The 16,541-nt window shown below is 34.1% G+C and overlaps 1 protein-coding gene across 5 annotated transcripts in view; it reads left to right on the top strand.

The window, feature by feature from the left end:
* CFAP36 (cilia and flagella associated protein 36) overlaps positions 1 to 16,541 on the top strand; it is a 47,842-nt gene that overhangs the window by 11,106 nt on the left and 20,195 nt on the right. For all 5 annotated transcript variants that reach the window (XM_081265263.1, XM_081265260.1, XM_081265261.1 and 2 more), the window contains exons 4-7: positions 2,835 to 2,949; positions 6,788 to 6,875; positions 8,664 to 8,715; positions 11,756 to 11,858. In XM_081265263.1, coding sequence (XP_081121389.1) covers positions 2,835 to 2,949; positions 6,788 to 6,875; positions 8,664 to 8,715; positions 11,756 to 11,858 — 358 coding nt within the window. The remainder of the gene's footprint in view (positions 1 to 2,834; positions 2,950 to 6,787; positions 6,876 to 8,663; positions 8,716 to 11,755; positions 11,859 to 16,541) is intronic.

The following is a 16,541-nucleotide window of genomic DNA, read 5'->3' as shown; positions in this document are numbered from 1 at the left end:
AGTTTTCTTTTAATGTCTGTCTGGTTTTGGCATTAGGGTAATACTGGCATCATATAATGAATTAATTAGTATTCTCTCTGCTTCCGTTTTCTGGATGATATTGTAGAGAATTGGTATAATTTCTTCCTTAAATGTTTGGTAGAATTCATCAGTGAACCCATTTTGGTGTGGTATTTTCTATTATATAGGGTTATAAGTTATTGATTGAACTTCATTATCAAGGCATAGGCTGTTCAAATGATCTATTTCTTCTTTTGTGTTTTGGCAGATTGTATCTTTTAAGGAATTTCATATATATTATCAAATTTATGGGCATAATTACTCATGGTATTTCTTTGTCATCCTTTCAATGTTCTTAGGATCAGTAGTGATAACACTTTTTTCATTTTTGAGATTAGTAGTTTGTGCTTTTGCTCTTTTCCCCTTTAACCTAGCTAGAGGTTTAATACTTTTAACCAGCATCAAAAGGTCCAGAGCAATTACTTTTATATTCATTCTTCAGTTTATAAAATGTTTTCTCATCATATTTAATCCCAATACCTAGTTAGAAAGTTGTTCTGTATTTCTTTTATTCTAAGAAGCAAATTTTTTTAAAAATTAGAATTCTATAGTTATATATAGTAGTTAGGTTCATCTTGATAAACTCATATATGCATTGAATTCTATTTCAGTTTATGATTCTCCCCCATTTTCCTTCCTCTGTTCATCTAGATTTTCTTTTGTTCATCTATTTATTTTTGTTTGATTGGTTCTTTCTACCTATACATAAAGGTGAAGTTCTCGGTGATATATTTATATATGCGCATACATGATTTTTTAAAGAAATCATTCTGCATGAGGCAATTTTTATCACAATATCTTTAAAGTAGGAATGCATTTTATAATTGATGATATTGTAGTTTAATTGGTAGTGTTTTTTTCTTAGTGGCATATAAAACAGTTGTTTATCTTACTAATCTACAGTATTAGGTTCAATGAAATACTGTATAGATATTGTTGTTAATATATTGATTTTACAGAAAAGAGACTGAAGCTCTGAGAATTTACATGATATGTTGAAAGTCATGGGACTGGTGCATAGTCAAACTGAAAGCAGGCTTTTGCTATCAAGGATTCTTTTCTTTTCCTAATGTATGGACTCTTTTCCTTTCCTAATGTATCAGTGGGTCTCAAACTTTAATGTTGTAAGAATTATCTGAGGAGGGGCTGGCGATATGGCTCAAGCGATAGCGCGCTCGCCTGGCATGCGTGCGGCCCGGGTTCAATCCTCAGCACCACATACAAAGATGTTGTGTCCGCCGAAAACTAACTAACTAACTAAATAAATAGATATTAAAAAAAAAAAAAACTCTCTCTCTCTGTCTCTCACTCTCAACACTGTCTCTAAAAAATAAAAAATAAATAAAAACATCTGTGCCATTAATGACCAGTTTTCACATCTGTTAGTTTAAAAAAAAAAAAAAAGAATTATCTGAGGAGATGTGTGGGCACCCATCCTCCAGAGATTTAGATGAACTGTATCTATGGCAGGGCTCAGGAATATGCATTTTATTAATTCCTCTTTCTTGCATTTATTAAGAGGAATCAAGAATAACATTTTGAGGAACCTTGTATTATAAGTTCCAGAGAAGTTATTTAGTGGCATAATCCTATAAATCGGACCCTGGTAGACTTCAGTAAGCAATCACAGAGACTGCCCACATTGTTTTGAGTACTGAACTCTGGGCAGCAGCTTTCAAACACAGCTGAAGCTTGTTTGTCAGGTCCTGCTTTGGGGCTTTCTGGACTGTATTTGTAAACTTAGTGGAAAAGAAACATTTCCTCTTTTCTCTCTATAGTTGACCCCATGTAGTTGTCACATAGAACTGCTTTTTCACTTTATCTTTGTTTTGTTCTCCTGCACAAATCTAGGATGTAAGCTGGTTGATGGGGGGAGGGCTGCTTCCTCTTTCAAATAGATCTTTTTGATGAGGCTTTTGTTGAGGTGTTCTCTGTGACAATATTGCTAATGCCTACCTAGTAAATCACATATCCTTCATTGCCTCAGCATGATTTTGTATGGTCAGCTTTTCCAGTAATATCATGTAAAGCTGGAAAGAATTCTAAATAAGATCTGTTTTTAGGCATTTATATTTTATTCTACTTTTTATTAATTAGTTTGGAAATTGATTTGCTCTTAATAATATAATATTCTCAATAGTTAAGGGAAGTATTAAGTGTGCACCCTAATATTAGACACCTTTTTTTTAATTTCTTGTACTTCTCAGTTGATTTTACATCGCAATTTCTAACTCTGCTTCTTTCTAATAACTTTCTGCATATAAGACAACTACAACAGCATTCACATAATTGTTCATTACACTTACTTTCCAGATTCCATTTATTGACATTTAACTTGGTACTTTTTATTGATTAAGGGATGATTTTTGTAGTTACTGAATTTTTATTAAGCAATAAAATTTAAGTGACAGGAATATAAATTAAATAGATGTTATTTTGGTAGAAAAACAAACCTAAATACTGAAGTGGTAACTTCAAAAAGGTAAGCCAGATTCTTGTGTTGTTTTTTCAGAGTCATTTAGTACTGGCTCATTTGGAAAATGTATCATGGTTAACTTTAGCTTAAACATGGGATTTGGAGAGTTATCCTCTTGAGAATTGTATCTTAAAGGATTTTAAAATAAAATCTTAAAATTTTCCATTTGAGTCATCTAACCATAAATGATACAGCACTCATGAATTAATGTGCTGTTTTGCAATGAAAATTATTTGAATGTGTGGGAAATAGTTTTAAAAATTTAGTCTTCATTTAACCTCCAGATTTCTTTTCACAGGCCATTTTGCAACCTGTGTTGGCAGCAGAAGATTTTACTATCTTTAAAGCAATGATGGTCCAGAAAAACATTGAAATGCAGTTGCAAGCTATTCGAATAATTCAAGAGAGAAATGGTAAAATGTTGAAGTTAGAAATCTAAGTGCTAATGCTTTTTTTAAAAAAAATTCTAATATGATCTTAAGTGAGGCTACTTTTTATACATTTATTTCAAGTTTGAAAATCTTTAGCTGATGTAAGAGACTCAAGAGTGTAGCTGGGTATGGTGGTGCATGCCTGTAATCCCAGTGGTTGGGGAGGTTGAGGCAGGAGGATTTCGAATTCAATAATGGGGGAAGGGCTCCTTCCTCTTTCAAATAGATCTTTTTGATGAGGCTTTTGTTGAGGTGTTCTCTGTGACAGTATTGCTCAGCAAAAGCAAGGTGCTAAGCAACTCAATGAGATCCTCAGCAAAAGCAAGGTGCTAAGCAACTCAGTGAGATCCTGTCTTTAAATAAAATACAAAATAGGGCTGAGGATGTGGCTCAGTAGTCAAGTGCCTCTGAGTTCAATTTCCGGTACTCCCCAACCTCCCGCCAAAAAAAAAAAAAAAAAAAGTGTAAACTGATCAGTGTATATTGGACATCTCAAAGAAAGCAGACTTGATTTTCTCTTTAGCTTTTGTGTTTATGACACTTTGTATTGGTTATAATTACTGCTAAGAAAAGATTACTCCGCTAGCTTATCATTGTTAAGACTTGAGAAAGAAACTGTGGTTCATGTGTATTGGAATCAGTTGGAAGAATTGTTGAAACACATGATAACCTCAGTTTCTGATTTAGTAGGGCTGGGTTGGGACCTAATAATTTTCATTTTTAACAAACTTCCAGCTGATATTGAAGCTGCTGGTCCTGAGACCACACTAAAAACCACTGGTCTAGGGCAATAAATTATTGTACCAACATCAATAGAAAAGAAAACAGAAGGCTCTAGTAACTCTCTTTGACTTTATTTTTTGCCTGTCCCTGTGCTTAAACTCACCTCCCCTGTAGCCCTTTTTTGCTTTTGTCCTCACCCCCTTTTTTGTACCTGAACTACTTAAATATTCTGACTTAAAACAGTCAAGTTTCTAATCATACTTCTTATTAATATACCATCTCCTTTTCAAAGCAGATTCTCATCTCTGTTTCAGATTTCTGGCTCTGGTAACGTTATCTTAATTTTTATGTGTTCCTTTGCTTGATAGATTGCTACTGATATTCTTTGTCATGGCCTATAACCTCTTTCATAGTTTGGCAGCAGGACCATACTTTTGATTGTTTCCTGAAGAAATGAGAGCTAAAGTTCAGTTGTACTGTTTACTCTTAAGTGTCTAGAACATACAACAATAGTGCTTCTATTGCAAACTCTTGAAGATTCTCCTTTTCATTTTGTCTGATGTGAGTGGACTCTATTCCTTAGAGCCAGCCATTATCTTAACCATCCCCTAAACTCCCAAGATGCTTTCCACAGCAGGTAATAGAGCTGTTGTCCGTGGGTAGGAGATAATACTACCCTAACCATGAAGAATGCATAACACAGTGTTGATACTTTTGTGTAAATAAGTTTGGAAAATAGTCTCTTTTTGTCTTTTTACTATGGTTTGATCTATAAAATCTTTTTGTCTTAATATTCCTGAGACTATGCTTTATTCTGACCTGTGGGGATAATTATTTTATATTAGTAAAATTTGTTTTGAGACAATCAGTTTTGATAAGAGAAACAGTGAACTTGACATTGGACACTACATTGAAATTTAACTGGAAACTATTTAGATTTTAATAAAAAGGGAGTAAATACCTATAGCTTGACTTCCAGCAACAGAACACCCCCATCAAAAGGTCTAAACAATTAGAAATAATCATCTCATAGAGCAAGTCCAGAGGAAAGGAGAAAAGAAAGACAGGTCCAGGGTTGGTTCATTTGGTGGCTTAGTGATATTATCAAGGACCCTGACATTTTTTATCTTTATATTCTGCCATTCTCAGGATCTTCTCTCATGATTATACTCTGGCTATATCCAATGCAGGCTTAATAGAATCTCTTGAAGAAAAGGAATGCTTCTTCCTGTTCTTCCTGTAAATTTCTTTTTGTTACTAAGATAGCACTTTCATGAAAGCCCTCTAAGAATTTTCTCCTCAAACCCTATTGATCAGGCTTGGGGGTCACTTGCCTTTCTGGCATAGTGAATGAACCTATTATGGTTGGTTTCAACCAGTCAAAAATTACTCCTGGGGTAGGGGAGACCCAGCCTCTTAAGTATTTGGCTGTCTGATGACTACACAAAATGTGGTATACATTAATGAGGGAAGATGAGGGTGATAATATGGAGTAATGGCTGGTGTCAGACCACAGTGTGGGACAGTTTGACTACATTTTAACATAAACTAATTCTTAGTTTCTGCTACAGAATTTTCATACTTGTATTTAAGAATATTGCTTAATTTAGATCTAGAGATTAGTATCTTAGAAAACTGCAGGCTATTTGAAAATTGTCTTTGTGGTGAGAAAATTCTGAAAGGCTCTCTGGATTTTGGTTGTATCATATCTAAGAATTTGGGGAAAATGCATGCCAGAGCATTATTGTGATGGTTTTGAAATACATTGCATTATTCCTCCCTTAGTACTTTTAATTTTCCCTACAAAGATTATTATTAGAAGAATAATTTTATGTCCTTTGAGCAAAATTGCACATAAGATTGTCGAGTTTTATAGTTGTCAATATTCTGGTTGTGATATTGTACTATGTAGTTTTGCAAGATGTTACTCATGGGAAAAATTGGGTCAAGAGTATATGGCATCTTTCTTTCTTTTTTTTTTTTTTTTTTTTTACAACTGTGTGTGAATCTGCAATTATCCCAAAATAAATTGTTTAATTTTGAAAATGCATCTAAATATCAAAGGGGTTAAAATAATGAAGCTACTTTACTTTAGAGCAGATATAAAATCCCATAGTCATACGTGGATGAAGAAATAGAAGGAAAAAAGGAGGAGACATTCTGCTAATTTAGAAAGTAATTATTAGAGATAGAAGCAGAACACTTATTACCACTCTTCCTGTTTACCAGGAATATATAAGTAAAAAAGTAAATTAAACCTACATTTACAAAATTACATGCTATCAGTTTTTATTGCTTTGGGTTGAAGTTGATATTGCTGTGGTTTATAGTTATTAGATCAATATATGAAAAAAAGCTCCAAGGGCAGATATTGCATTATTCATCTTTTTAATACCTCCACAAAGTACTTAGCACCATGTTTCTATTGCACATAGTAAACAGAACTCTTTTTTAGTAACATTTAATAAATGCTATAATATAATGTTAACATATAATAAATGAATGAAGAGTATTAAATGCCTTTTTTTTTTTTTTGGTGGTGGTGATGCTGGGGAATTGAACCCAGGGCCTTGTGCATGTGAGCTATATCCCCAGCCTAAATGCTGTTTTAACAAGATAATATTTTTTAAGCTCTTTCAATTTAAGAGTCACCTTTAAGAGCATGTTTTTATTATTAATCCTAGCTTAATGATTTCAGTGGTATATTCTCAGATATTGTATGATTCCAGAAGCCAGAAACTTATATTGTTTATTTCCAGATATCTTTTGTATACATGTGTGTGGTATTGGGGATCAAGTCCAGAACAGATAGCATGCTAGCCAAGTGGTCTACTGCAGAGCTACATCTCCAGTCCTGATGATGATTGTTATTTTTAATAGCAAACACAAACAATTACTGAGATATATTTCTAGATAAAATTTTGGTTATTTTTGGTGGGACTTATTTTCTAAAATGAGAAAGAGTTAAAAGATAAGAATGAAATATTTTATTAAGTGATAAATTTTAAATTAATTTTACTTGATGAACTAGAACAGTCAAAAATAAGTGTTTTCAGTTGAGTTGATATTATTCCATGTGGTGTTTGATTTTGAACAGGTATGTTACCTGACTGCTTGACTGATGGTTCTGATGTGGTCAGTGACCTTGAACAGGAAGAGATGAAAATCCTGAGGGAAGTTCTTAGGTATACTTCTTTATAATTATTTTGGAATGAATCATTAGTAATATTAGTTAAGATAATAACAGTAATAATTATATGTATGTGCTTTTTATCCAGAAAATATTATAAACTAGTAAAATATCTAAATTTTCTACTAAAGACCTTCAAATTTATCATTTTATAACTATGTGAGTTATCCCTCATCCAAAATGTTTAGGATCAAAAGTGTTTCAGGTGCCAGATGGTTTCAGATTTTGGAATATTTGCATAAGCCTTACTGAGAGCATTCCTAATCTGAAAATCTAAAATTTTTTGAGCACTGTGGTGTTGTACAAAAAATTCTGAATTTTCATATTAGGAATGCTCAACTCGTATTATATTTATTTTTCTCTTAGCCAGGAATTCTAGCACTAGGAAAGCCTTCTACCTCTGAATCACATTCCCAGCCCCTTGCATTTCTTAATTAATAGGAAGAATTATTTTCTGGTGACTCATGCCACATTAGCCCAACTGAGTCTATTTTTTTTTTCCCTTTACTCTCACCATATAATTAATCACTAATGGAAAAAAAAGTTGCAGTATACCCAGCCTGAACCCTGGTGAGGAGGGGAGTTAAGCTGAATTCTTCATGGCTTCTAGATCTTAGAATTAGCAGTAGTTGTCACATGGTAGGATACTTGTCTTCCAGACTCCACAGATGCATAGCTGACAGGGTGACTGGACAACATCGGGAGGTGTTTATTCCAGATTAGTATTTTGCAGATCTCTTCTTCTTTGTAGTACATGATTTTTCATCCAAATGCCTTATGTGGGGTAGACATGCAACCCACAAAAGGGGCCTACGCAGAACTAGGAAAGCTTAGTGGGCATTTCTATGGTCTCCTGACCATTATGGAAGTTTTGGAAGGGGGCGGGGAATTGTAGCATCTAATTTTTAACTGTGAGAATGTACTAAGATTAGAGGAGAAGGATACCTGCATAACTGTGGAGTGGAGTACCAGATGATCATTGGGTTAGATGGCCTAGTGGAAACTATGACAGGTGTCCTAATTTAGTGCTTAACTTCAGTGGGTTTGAGTGGTTGTAGGGAGGAAAACAGATGTGTAGGTTGACCTGGCCCTTTCTTGCCAGATCTTAATTTCCATGGCACAGAATGCTTTGAATTTAAAGATTTGAAGATAGCAGGGTATTTGGTACATAGTAATGGTGAAGTTTTGACTTGTATTGGTTGCATTGGTTGATATGTAATCTGAAAACTGATCCATTGTGCTTTTAGACTTTATTTTCTAAAAGCTTTTGAGGTGGATATACTATGGTACAGGTTAGTTATGAACATGTACAAATGTTACCCTCAGCTGTTTTCGTAAGTCAGACTGCCTCAGTGAGCAGTTTGTAAAAATTGATAGGCTTTGGCACAGTGGCATCAGGAATGCTTTATGATAGTTCAGATGCCACTGAAAAAAACAGAATGAGGGGAGAAATGGCTCTTATCGGGGGGGGGGGTAATAATTAATCTCTCTAAAGAAAATCAAAGTATTGATTAATGGAATTTGCTATTCAGATTTGGATTTAGGATTTCCCTTCACAATTCTTAAAGAAATGGTAACCATGTATTTTATGTTACTAAATTTTATTGTGCAGTATATTGTCTATTTCTCTTCAGTTGATTGTAAGCTTTAAAGCCTGGCAGTATTATATTTTCCATCTCTGTGTCCAAAATGCCTTGCTCACAGCATGTTGCTTAGTTGAACACTGTTTTTTCACCAAAAAACAAAGTTTACTTTTTTTTAACCTTATATTTGTATATTTCAGAAAATCAAAAGAGGAATATGACCAGGAGGAAGAAAGGAAGAGAAAAAAAAAGGTGCCTGCAGAACATATAAATACAACAGGAGTATATTCAGTTGCTGTTATCTCTTACTAATTTTGCACATAGTTTTTGCTGTTAACATTTAAGCTTCTATGAAACTACACAGTTCCTCAAGTAGTCATATTTTCATGGCAAGTCTAAGCATTTATATTTAAAGTTTTATACTTTTTTATGCATGAAGTATATACTTTCTTTCCTACAAGAGTGTGTAACCTTATACATTCTTATATAGAAAGTATTTTTTGGGTCAGGGTGTAGCATAGTGGTGGAAAGCATATGCGTAGTGTATGTGAGGCCCTGGGTTCAATCCCTAGTACCAAAAATAAGTAATTCTCTCTTTATAACTTTATTCACTTTATAAATCTTCAAGCAACCTATTTTTAAAACTCCATAATAAAGACCAAGATCATGAACTTCAAAAACTGTAATACATTTCATGTTTTGGGGAGTTCCTTATAAAAATCTCCCTTAATTTTCTGAATAAAAGATTAAGAAAAATATTTTACTTTTCCATTCTTGACTGCTTTAGTGTGTTGAAACAGCAGATACAGCTACTACCAAAGGTTCCTTGCAGGCTTTAATATTATCATGTAGAAGCAGAATGATTCAGTACCATATTTCTTGGCATACAGTTCTTCCATTTAAGAACCATTTCCTTAAAGTGCCTAATCTCACCTTAATCAGATAATCAATGACCACTGTTGATAAAAGGATGAGCAGAGATCATAGGCTACTTGATAGATGTCTCTCAAAGGGCACATCACTCCTGTGACATTCTTACCCAGCGGCATAAACTGGATCTAACCATAAGAACCTACTACACACCCAAACCAGGGGCAGTCTACAGAACTGCTGGTGGAAGGTCTCAGAGTATCAAGGGTGACAAAAGTCACAGGAAGATTGAGGAGCTCTTCCAGCTCATAGGACACTATCCGTACCTAACAACTCAATGCAACTAGGGACTCTGTCTGTTGCCCCAACCCCTAGGTGGAAAGAGCGCTCAAGAAAACCAGCAAAATATGAATGGGGTGTTGGTATGAGACAGTCACGTTTCAATGGTAACTTCCTGATTTTGGTGGCTTTATTGTGGTTATATGAAATAATGTCATTGTTTGTAGGAAATGTACATTAAATAATTTGGTCAACCATTTACCCCCCTCCCCCCCCAAAAAAAAAGTGCCTAATCTTTCCAAGGATATTTTCCTCTGATAGAGCTGTGGGAAGCTAGTATTTATTCTTTCCTGGCTGCTTCCCTTTCTATATTTTCACAATCTATTTGAGGAGAAAAGGAAACCTAATATAAACTATCTCTCAGTCACTTAAATTTTTTCTTTATTTCTTTGTCAGGCACCTGCAATCCCAATGATTTGGGAGTCTGAGGCAGGAGGATTCCAAGTTTGAGACCAGCTTCAGCAATTTAGTGAGGCCCTAGGTAACGTAGCGAGACCCTGTCTCAAAATAAAAAATAAAATAAAATAAAATAAAATAAAATAGGGCTGGGGATGTAACTCAGTGATGAAGTGCTCCTGGGTTCAATCCCTAGTACCAAAAAAAAAAAAAGTTGTTTTCCAATTTTTCCTCTTTTTACCAGGGATTGAACTCAGGGTACTAGACCACTGAGCCATGTCCCCAGCCCTATTTTGTATTTTTTATTTAGAGACAGGGTCTCACAAGTTGCTTAGCACCTTGCTTTTGCTGAGGCTGGCTTTGAACTTTTGATCCTCCTGCCTCAACCTCCCAAGTTCCTGGGATTACAGGCGTTTTCCACATTTTTTCCTCTTAGTCATGATACATACTTGTATTATTTTACTGTCTTTAAAAAATCCATTTTACTCTAAGTACCCAATGAAAAGCAGAAGAAAGAGATTTATCTTTTTTGGGGGAAGGTACTGTGGATTGAACTCAGAGGCACTCGACCACTGAGCCACATCTTCAGCCCTATTTTCCATTTTTATTTAGAGATGGTGTCTCAGTGAGTTGCTTATTAGCACCTCGCGGCTGATGAGGCTGGCTTTGAACTCATGATCCTCCTGTCTCAGCCTTCCAAGCCATTGGGATTTGAGTAAATTTCTTTTTAGTAAAGGGAAGTGAAGTTCTTAGGTATTAATGAAGATTTTTAAATGTTAAGATATAGAATAACACCAGTTCAAAATAACTATTAGAAGATAGTAATTATGACCTTCTGATTTTATGCAAAACATAGTATGTTTCTTGGATAATATGTCTTAGGGGTCAATGATTTTTTTTGAGACTTTTTATTATGGAAGTTATCAAACACAAAAAAGTAGAGATGGTAATAATAATGAATCCCCATGTATCTATCACCCAGCATATAGAGGTTTATTATTTAGGTATACATGAATTGCCTAATAAGCTGTATAAGGTTGGATTTTTCTTGATTTTTAAAGAAAAATGAATTAATATTAGTTTACTTTTTTCCTATGATTAAACAATTTCTTTGGTTTATTTTTTAATTTATTTTTAATTTTTTTAGAGAGAATTTTAATATTTATTTTTTAGTTTTCGGTGGACACAACATCTTTGTTTGTATGTGGTGCTGAGGATCGAACCCGGGCCACACGCATGCCAGGCGAGCAAGCTACCACTTGAGCCACATCCCCAGCCCTCTTTGGTTTAAATATACTATTCCATTTTAGAAATAGAAGTAAACCAACTGTGGCTACTTTAAGCATTTCATAGTAGTGACATATAGACTATTTTAAACAAATAATGGAAAATCACTTTGTAATTAAATGTTTTTGTTTCTTTTACAATATTTTTTGGTGTTTTACTTTGAGTCACATGAATAGTAAGGACGAAGACTGGGTTTCCACTCAGTTCTTTCTAAGTTCAAATTCAAATCATACTAGTTATCATTAATACTGTGTGATTTAAATTGAAATGTTTACCTACCTCAAAAAGTAGGAGCTAATAACATGTTAAAAATTTTGGAAAATAGACTCTCTTGGATTAGTAAAAGTTAATCTAAACTGTGTGTGTGTGTGTTTTTTAATTGAATTTTGGAATTCTGAAGTTATTAGAGGCTAAAACAGAAGAGCCCCCAGTACATACTAGTGAAGCTGCAAAAATGAGCAATTTCCAAGGGGATGGTGAACATTTTGAACACCCACCCTCAGGTAAGATTGAGTTATACTGAATTTTCTCTGATACTCTGAATATGTAAACATTGTACAAAGCATATTATACTCTCATATATTTACCCTCAAAAACCTCAGAGGGAATATTGAATGGCTTCAAAATTTAAAGTTGTTTGTGAATTTAGTTATTACAGGTAAGAAATACTCAGCTGAAAAGAAAATATAGTCCCCATATTTCTAAGTGAAGTCTAGAACCTAGAGCTGTGAGCAAAACTCTTTGTGAGGGAGCCACCAACATTTGTGCTATGGATGCAGCATACAAGATATGTTCACATAATGTTTGGTATTCTCTTTCTTGTTTACAATTACATGGTGTTGTAAGCAAAAAGCCAAACTTGGAAGATACTATTAAATTACCTTCATAATGAATTAAAGCACAACTAAAAAATGAGGTAAAACAAAGTTTCCAGATGTTTAGTCAGAAATTGTGTCTTTGAAATCAAATATAATGAAATTCAGTTACAACACATTAGTGTATGACCTTGTAAAATATTTGGCAGATCCACTTTCGATATGTTCTGATTTCAGAGTGACTTATCCCAGATCACTGAGCAAAAGCAAAAAGCTTAGTTAAACTGTCTTATCTGTGTCATCTTACTCTAAACCTTATGCTCTTCTACATTTCAGAAAAACTTCTTTAATTCAGATAAGTTTATGTTTACCCATTTTTTTTTAACATCAAGAGAGCAACAAGAGAGCAACTTAAGTTTTTAAATAAACTTTCTTTGTTGGCATTGTTTTTGGTTCACAGCAAAATTGAGCTGAGGGTACAGAGATTTCTCATACAGCTTCTGCCCCACACATGTATAACCTCTCTATTGTCAACATGCCTCACTTTTTTAGTATACTTTTTTGCAGTTGAAAAATATACACTGACACATCATTATTCTCCAAAGTCCATAGTATACAGGTTCACTCTTGATATTATATGTTCTATGAGTTTTGATAAATGTATAATGACATATCTCTATCATCACAGTATCATACAGAGTAGTTTCATTGTTCTGAAAATCCTTTGTGCTCTGCTTATTTATTTCTCTTCCTACGACCCCTGGTAACTGCTGACATTTTATTATTTCCATAATTTTGCCTTCTCTAGAATGTCACATAGTTGAAAATATGCAGTATGTGTAGTCTTTCCAGATTGCCTTTTTTTCACTTGGCAGTATGCATTTAAAGTTCCTCCATGTCTTTTCATAGTTTGATAGCTCTTTTCCTTCTATCACTGAATAATATTCCATTGCCTGGAGGTATCATAGTTAGTTTATTCATTCACAGATAGAAGACCATTTTAGTTGCTTCCAGGTTTTGGCAATTATGAATAAAGCTGCTATAAAGGGCTGTGTAGGTTTTCTTACGTGAATGAAAGTTTTCAGTTCCTTTGGATAAATACAAAGGAGCATGATTGAATTGCATGGTAAGAGTACATTTAATTTTGTAAGAAACTACCCAGCTCTCTTCAAAAGTGGTTGTACCATTTTGCATTCCTACAAGCAGAATGAGAGTTTCATTTGCTCTATTTCCCTTACCAGCATTTGGTGTTGTCAATGTTCCAGATTTGGGCCATTCTAATAGGTGTATAATAGTGTCTCATTGTTGATTTATTTGCATTTCCCTGATGACAAGTGATGTGGAGCATCTTTTTTTTTTTTTTTTCTGTTTTCCTCTTATTTTTTGTTTTTGTTGGTGCTGGAGATTGAACACTAGGCAAATGCTCTATGACTGAGTCATGTCCCCCATGGAGCATCTTTTCACATGCTTATTTTTCATCTGTATATTTGGTGATGTATCTGTTAAGTTATTTGGCCTATTATTTTTTGAGGGTTTTCATATTTTGAAGTTTTTTTTAAGGGTGCTTTAATAGTCCTTTATCAGATGTACCTTTTACAGATATTTTCTCCTGGTCTGTTCCTTGTCCTCTCATTTTTTTCATACTGTTTTTTGTTTTTACAGAGCAGAAGTCGGGGGGGTTTCCTCCTCCTTTTTTTTTTTCTTCTTTTTCAAGTTGTAGGGATTGAATCTAGGTGTACTTTACCACTGAGCTACATTCCCAGTTCTTTTTATTTTTATTTTGACACAGGATCTTGAGAGTCTTGCTAAATTGCTGAGGCTGGCTTCAAACCTGTGATCCTCTTGCCTCAACCTCCTGAGTCACTGGAATCAGAGCAGAGGTTTTTTAATGATGTTCAGTTAATTATTTCTTTTGTGATTTTGGTATTTTATCTAAAAAGTCATCACCATACCCATGGCATTTAGGTTTTCTCTTCTGTTATCTTCTAGGAATTTTATAGTTTTGCATTTTAAATTTAGGTCTGTGATCCATTTTGAGTTAATCTTTGTGAAGATTGTAAACTCTGTTTTTAGATTTTGTTCTTTCATATGATGTTTAGTTTTTTCCAACACTATTTGTTGACAATTCTCTTTTCTTCTTTGTGTTGTCTTTGCTCCTTTATCAAAGATCAGTTAACTATATTTATGTAGATCTATTTTTAGACTCTTTTTAAAATTCTACTGATCTATTTATTTATTTTGTTTTCCCCACCAATACCACACTGTTTTGATTACTGTAGGTTTATAGTAAGTCTTGAAGTTGAGGAGTGTCAGTCCTCTGACTTCGGTTTTCAATTTAAGTTGGCTATTCTGAGACTATTGTCTTTCCATTGTAAACTTGAGAATTAGTTTGTTGATATCCACAAAAATAACTTGCTGGGATTTGATTAGAATTGCATTGAATCTGTGGCTTAAGTTAGGAAGACCTCTCATCTTGACACTATTGAAACTTCCTGTCATGTCATGAACATGGAATATCTCCATTTATTTTGGTTTTGATTTTTTTTTTCTTGGTGGTACTTTTCATTTTGAGACAGGGTCTCATTAATATGCCTAGACTGGCCTCAAATTTGCAATCCTCCTGCCTCAGCCTCCTAAGTAACTGGAATTATAGGCCTGTGTCTCCATGCTCAGACTAATTCTTTAAGATTTTTCCTTGAATTGAAATCTTGTGCACATTTTGTTAGATTTTATATTTAAACATTTCATATTTGGGGTATAGTTTTAGGGGCATGTGTTTTTAATTTAAATTCTACTTGTCTATTACTGGTATTATGAAAAGTGATTAATTTGTATGTTTACCTTGTATCCTGTAAGAATAATATCAGGTCTTAAAGAGTTTTCTCACTCTGTTGCCCAGACTGGTCTCAAATTCCTGGGCTCAAGTGACCCTCGTGCTGTTTTCCAGGTAGCTAAGATTCCAGGCATGTGCCACCACATCTGGCTTTTTTTTTTTTTAGATATTAGATTTTTTTTTTTTTTTTTTAGATATTATCAAGTTGAGTGAGATCCTCTCTATTCCTTTTTTCTTAAGAGGAGTTCTTTTCTTCTTATCATCATCATCGTCGTCATCATCAGATACTGGGAATTGATCAAGGGATGCTTTACATCCTCAGTTCTTTTTATTTTGAGATGGAGTCTCATTAAGTTGCTGAGGCTGGTTTCAAACTTGTGATCCTCCTGTCTTAGCCTCCAGAGTAGCTGGGATTATTGGCATGTACCACCTCACCTGGCAGAGTACCCACTGATTTTTAAGGAAGTATAATCTTAGTTTTTAAAACAAATAGGGGGCTTTGAAACAAGCAAGATTATAAAAGTTATTTTTTTTGTCTTTCTTCCTAGCATATCTAACCATTTTTCTTTTTTTCATATTCAGTTTATTAAGTAGAAATAACCTCACTTGAATTATATCTTCAAAAACTCCTACTTTTAGAAATTGTCTGTGCTTTGTTTTAATTTGCTGACCCAAATTTGTTTTTATACAGACCTAAGTATAAATACTTACATTTAATGTTTGCACCTGACATAATTTGAATAAATTTGTTCTGTGGAGTTCTTTATCTGACTAAGTAAGTGAAGCTATAAAAAACTTTATCTCTAGCCACATGTAACTCAGTTATACATATTAATGACACAGAGCAAATGGTGGATGCTTTTAAAAGTAATGACTTTAATTTTCAAAAAAATATTTTTCAAATGGGCATAGCAAACATCAGGGAATCAGTTCATGCAAAGTGATGGAAATACATTAAGAAGACCTAATTTTGGCTGGGCACAAATGATACACTCCTGTAATCCCAGGAACTTGGGAGGATCAGAAGTTCAAGGCTAGCCTCCGAAACTTAATGAGACCCTGTCTCAAAATAAAAAATAAAAATGGCTGGGGATATAGTTTAGTGCTAAAGCACTCCTGAGTTCAGTCCCCAGTACCTAAAAAAAAAGACTTAAATTTGGAAGCATCAAGAAGACGACCTGCTTTCTTATTCCTCTTCTCATGTTTTTCCTTTATTCCAGCTAGAAATAGATAGTATCTGTTCTCAAACTGATGCAAAGTTGCCAGAGATGAATTGTTTTTTCTTGAGGCTTTCTTATCCTCCTTTCTTAAAAATCAGAGAAGCTAAGTATTTTGGCTTCAAGTACTTTCCTCTCTGATTGAGAGTATACAATATGTTCATCACTAACAAAGTGAAGGCAAGAACTGTCTACCCTAAGTACATGAACTGAATATAAATGCATATATATTCCCTGCTTCTGAGTTAGAAAGTGAACCATCTCTTATCTAGCTCTGTGGTTCCATATTTGGGGGGCAAGTCTACCTCTTTTTATTAATGG

Source organism: Spermophilus citellus, assembly GCF_964194105.1.
Source record: "Spermophilus citellus genome assembly, chromosome: 13".
Classification (NCBI taxonomy): Eukaryota; Metazoa; Chordata; class Mammalia; order Rodentia; family Sciuridae; genus Spermophilus; species Spermophilus citellus.
The sequence above is the reverse complement of the archived record's forward strand: the minus strand, read 5'-3'. Positions and strand labels throughout refer to the sequence as shown.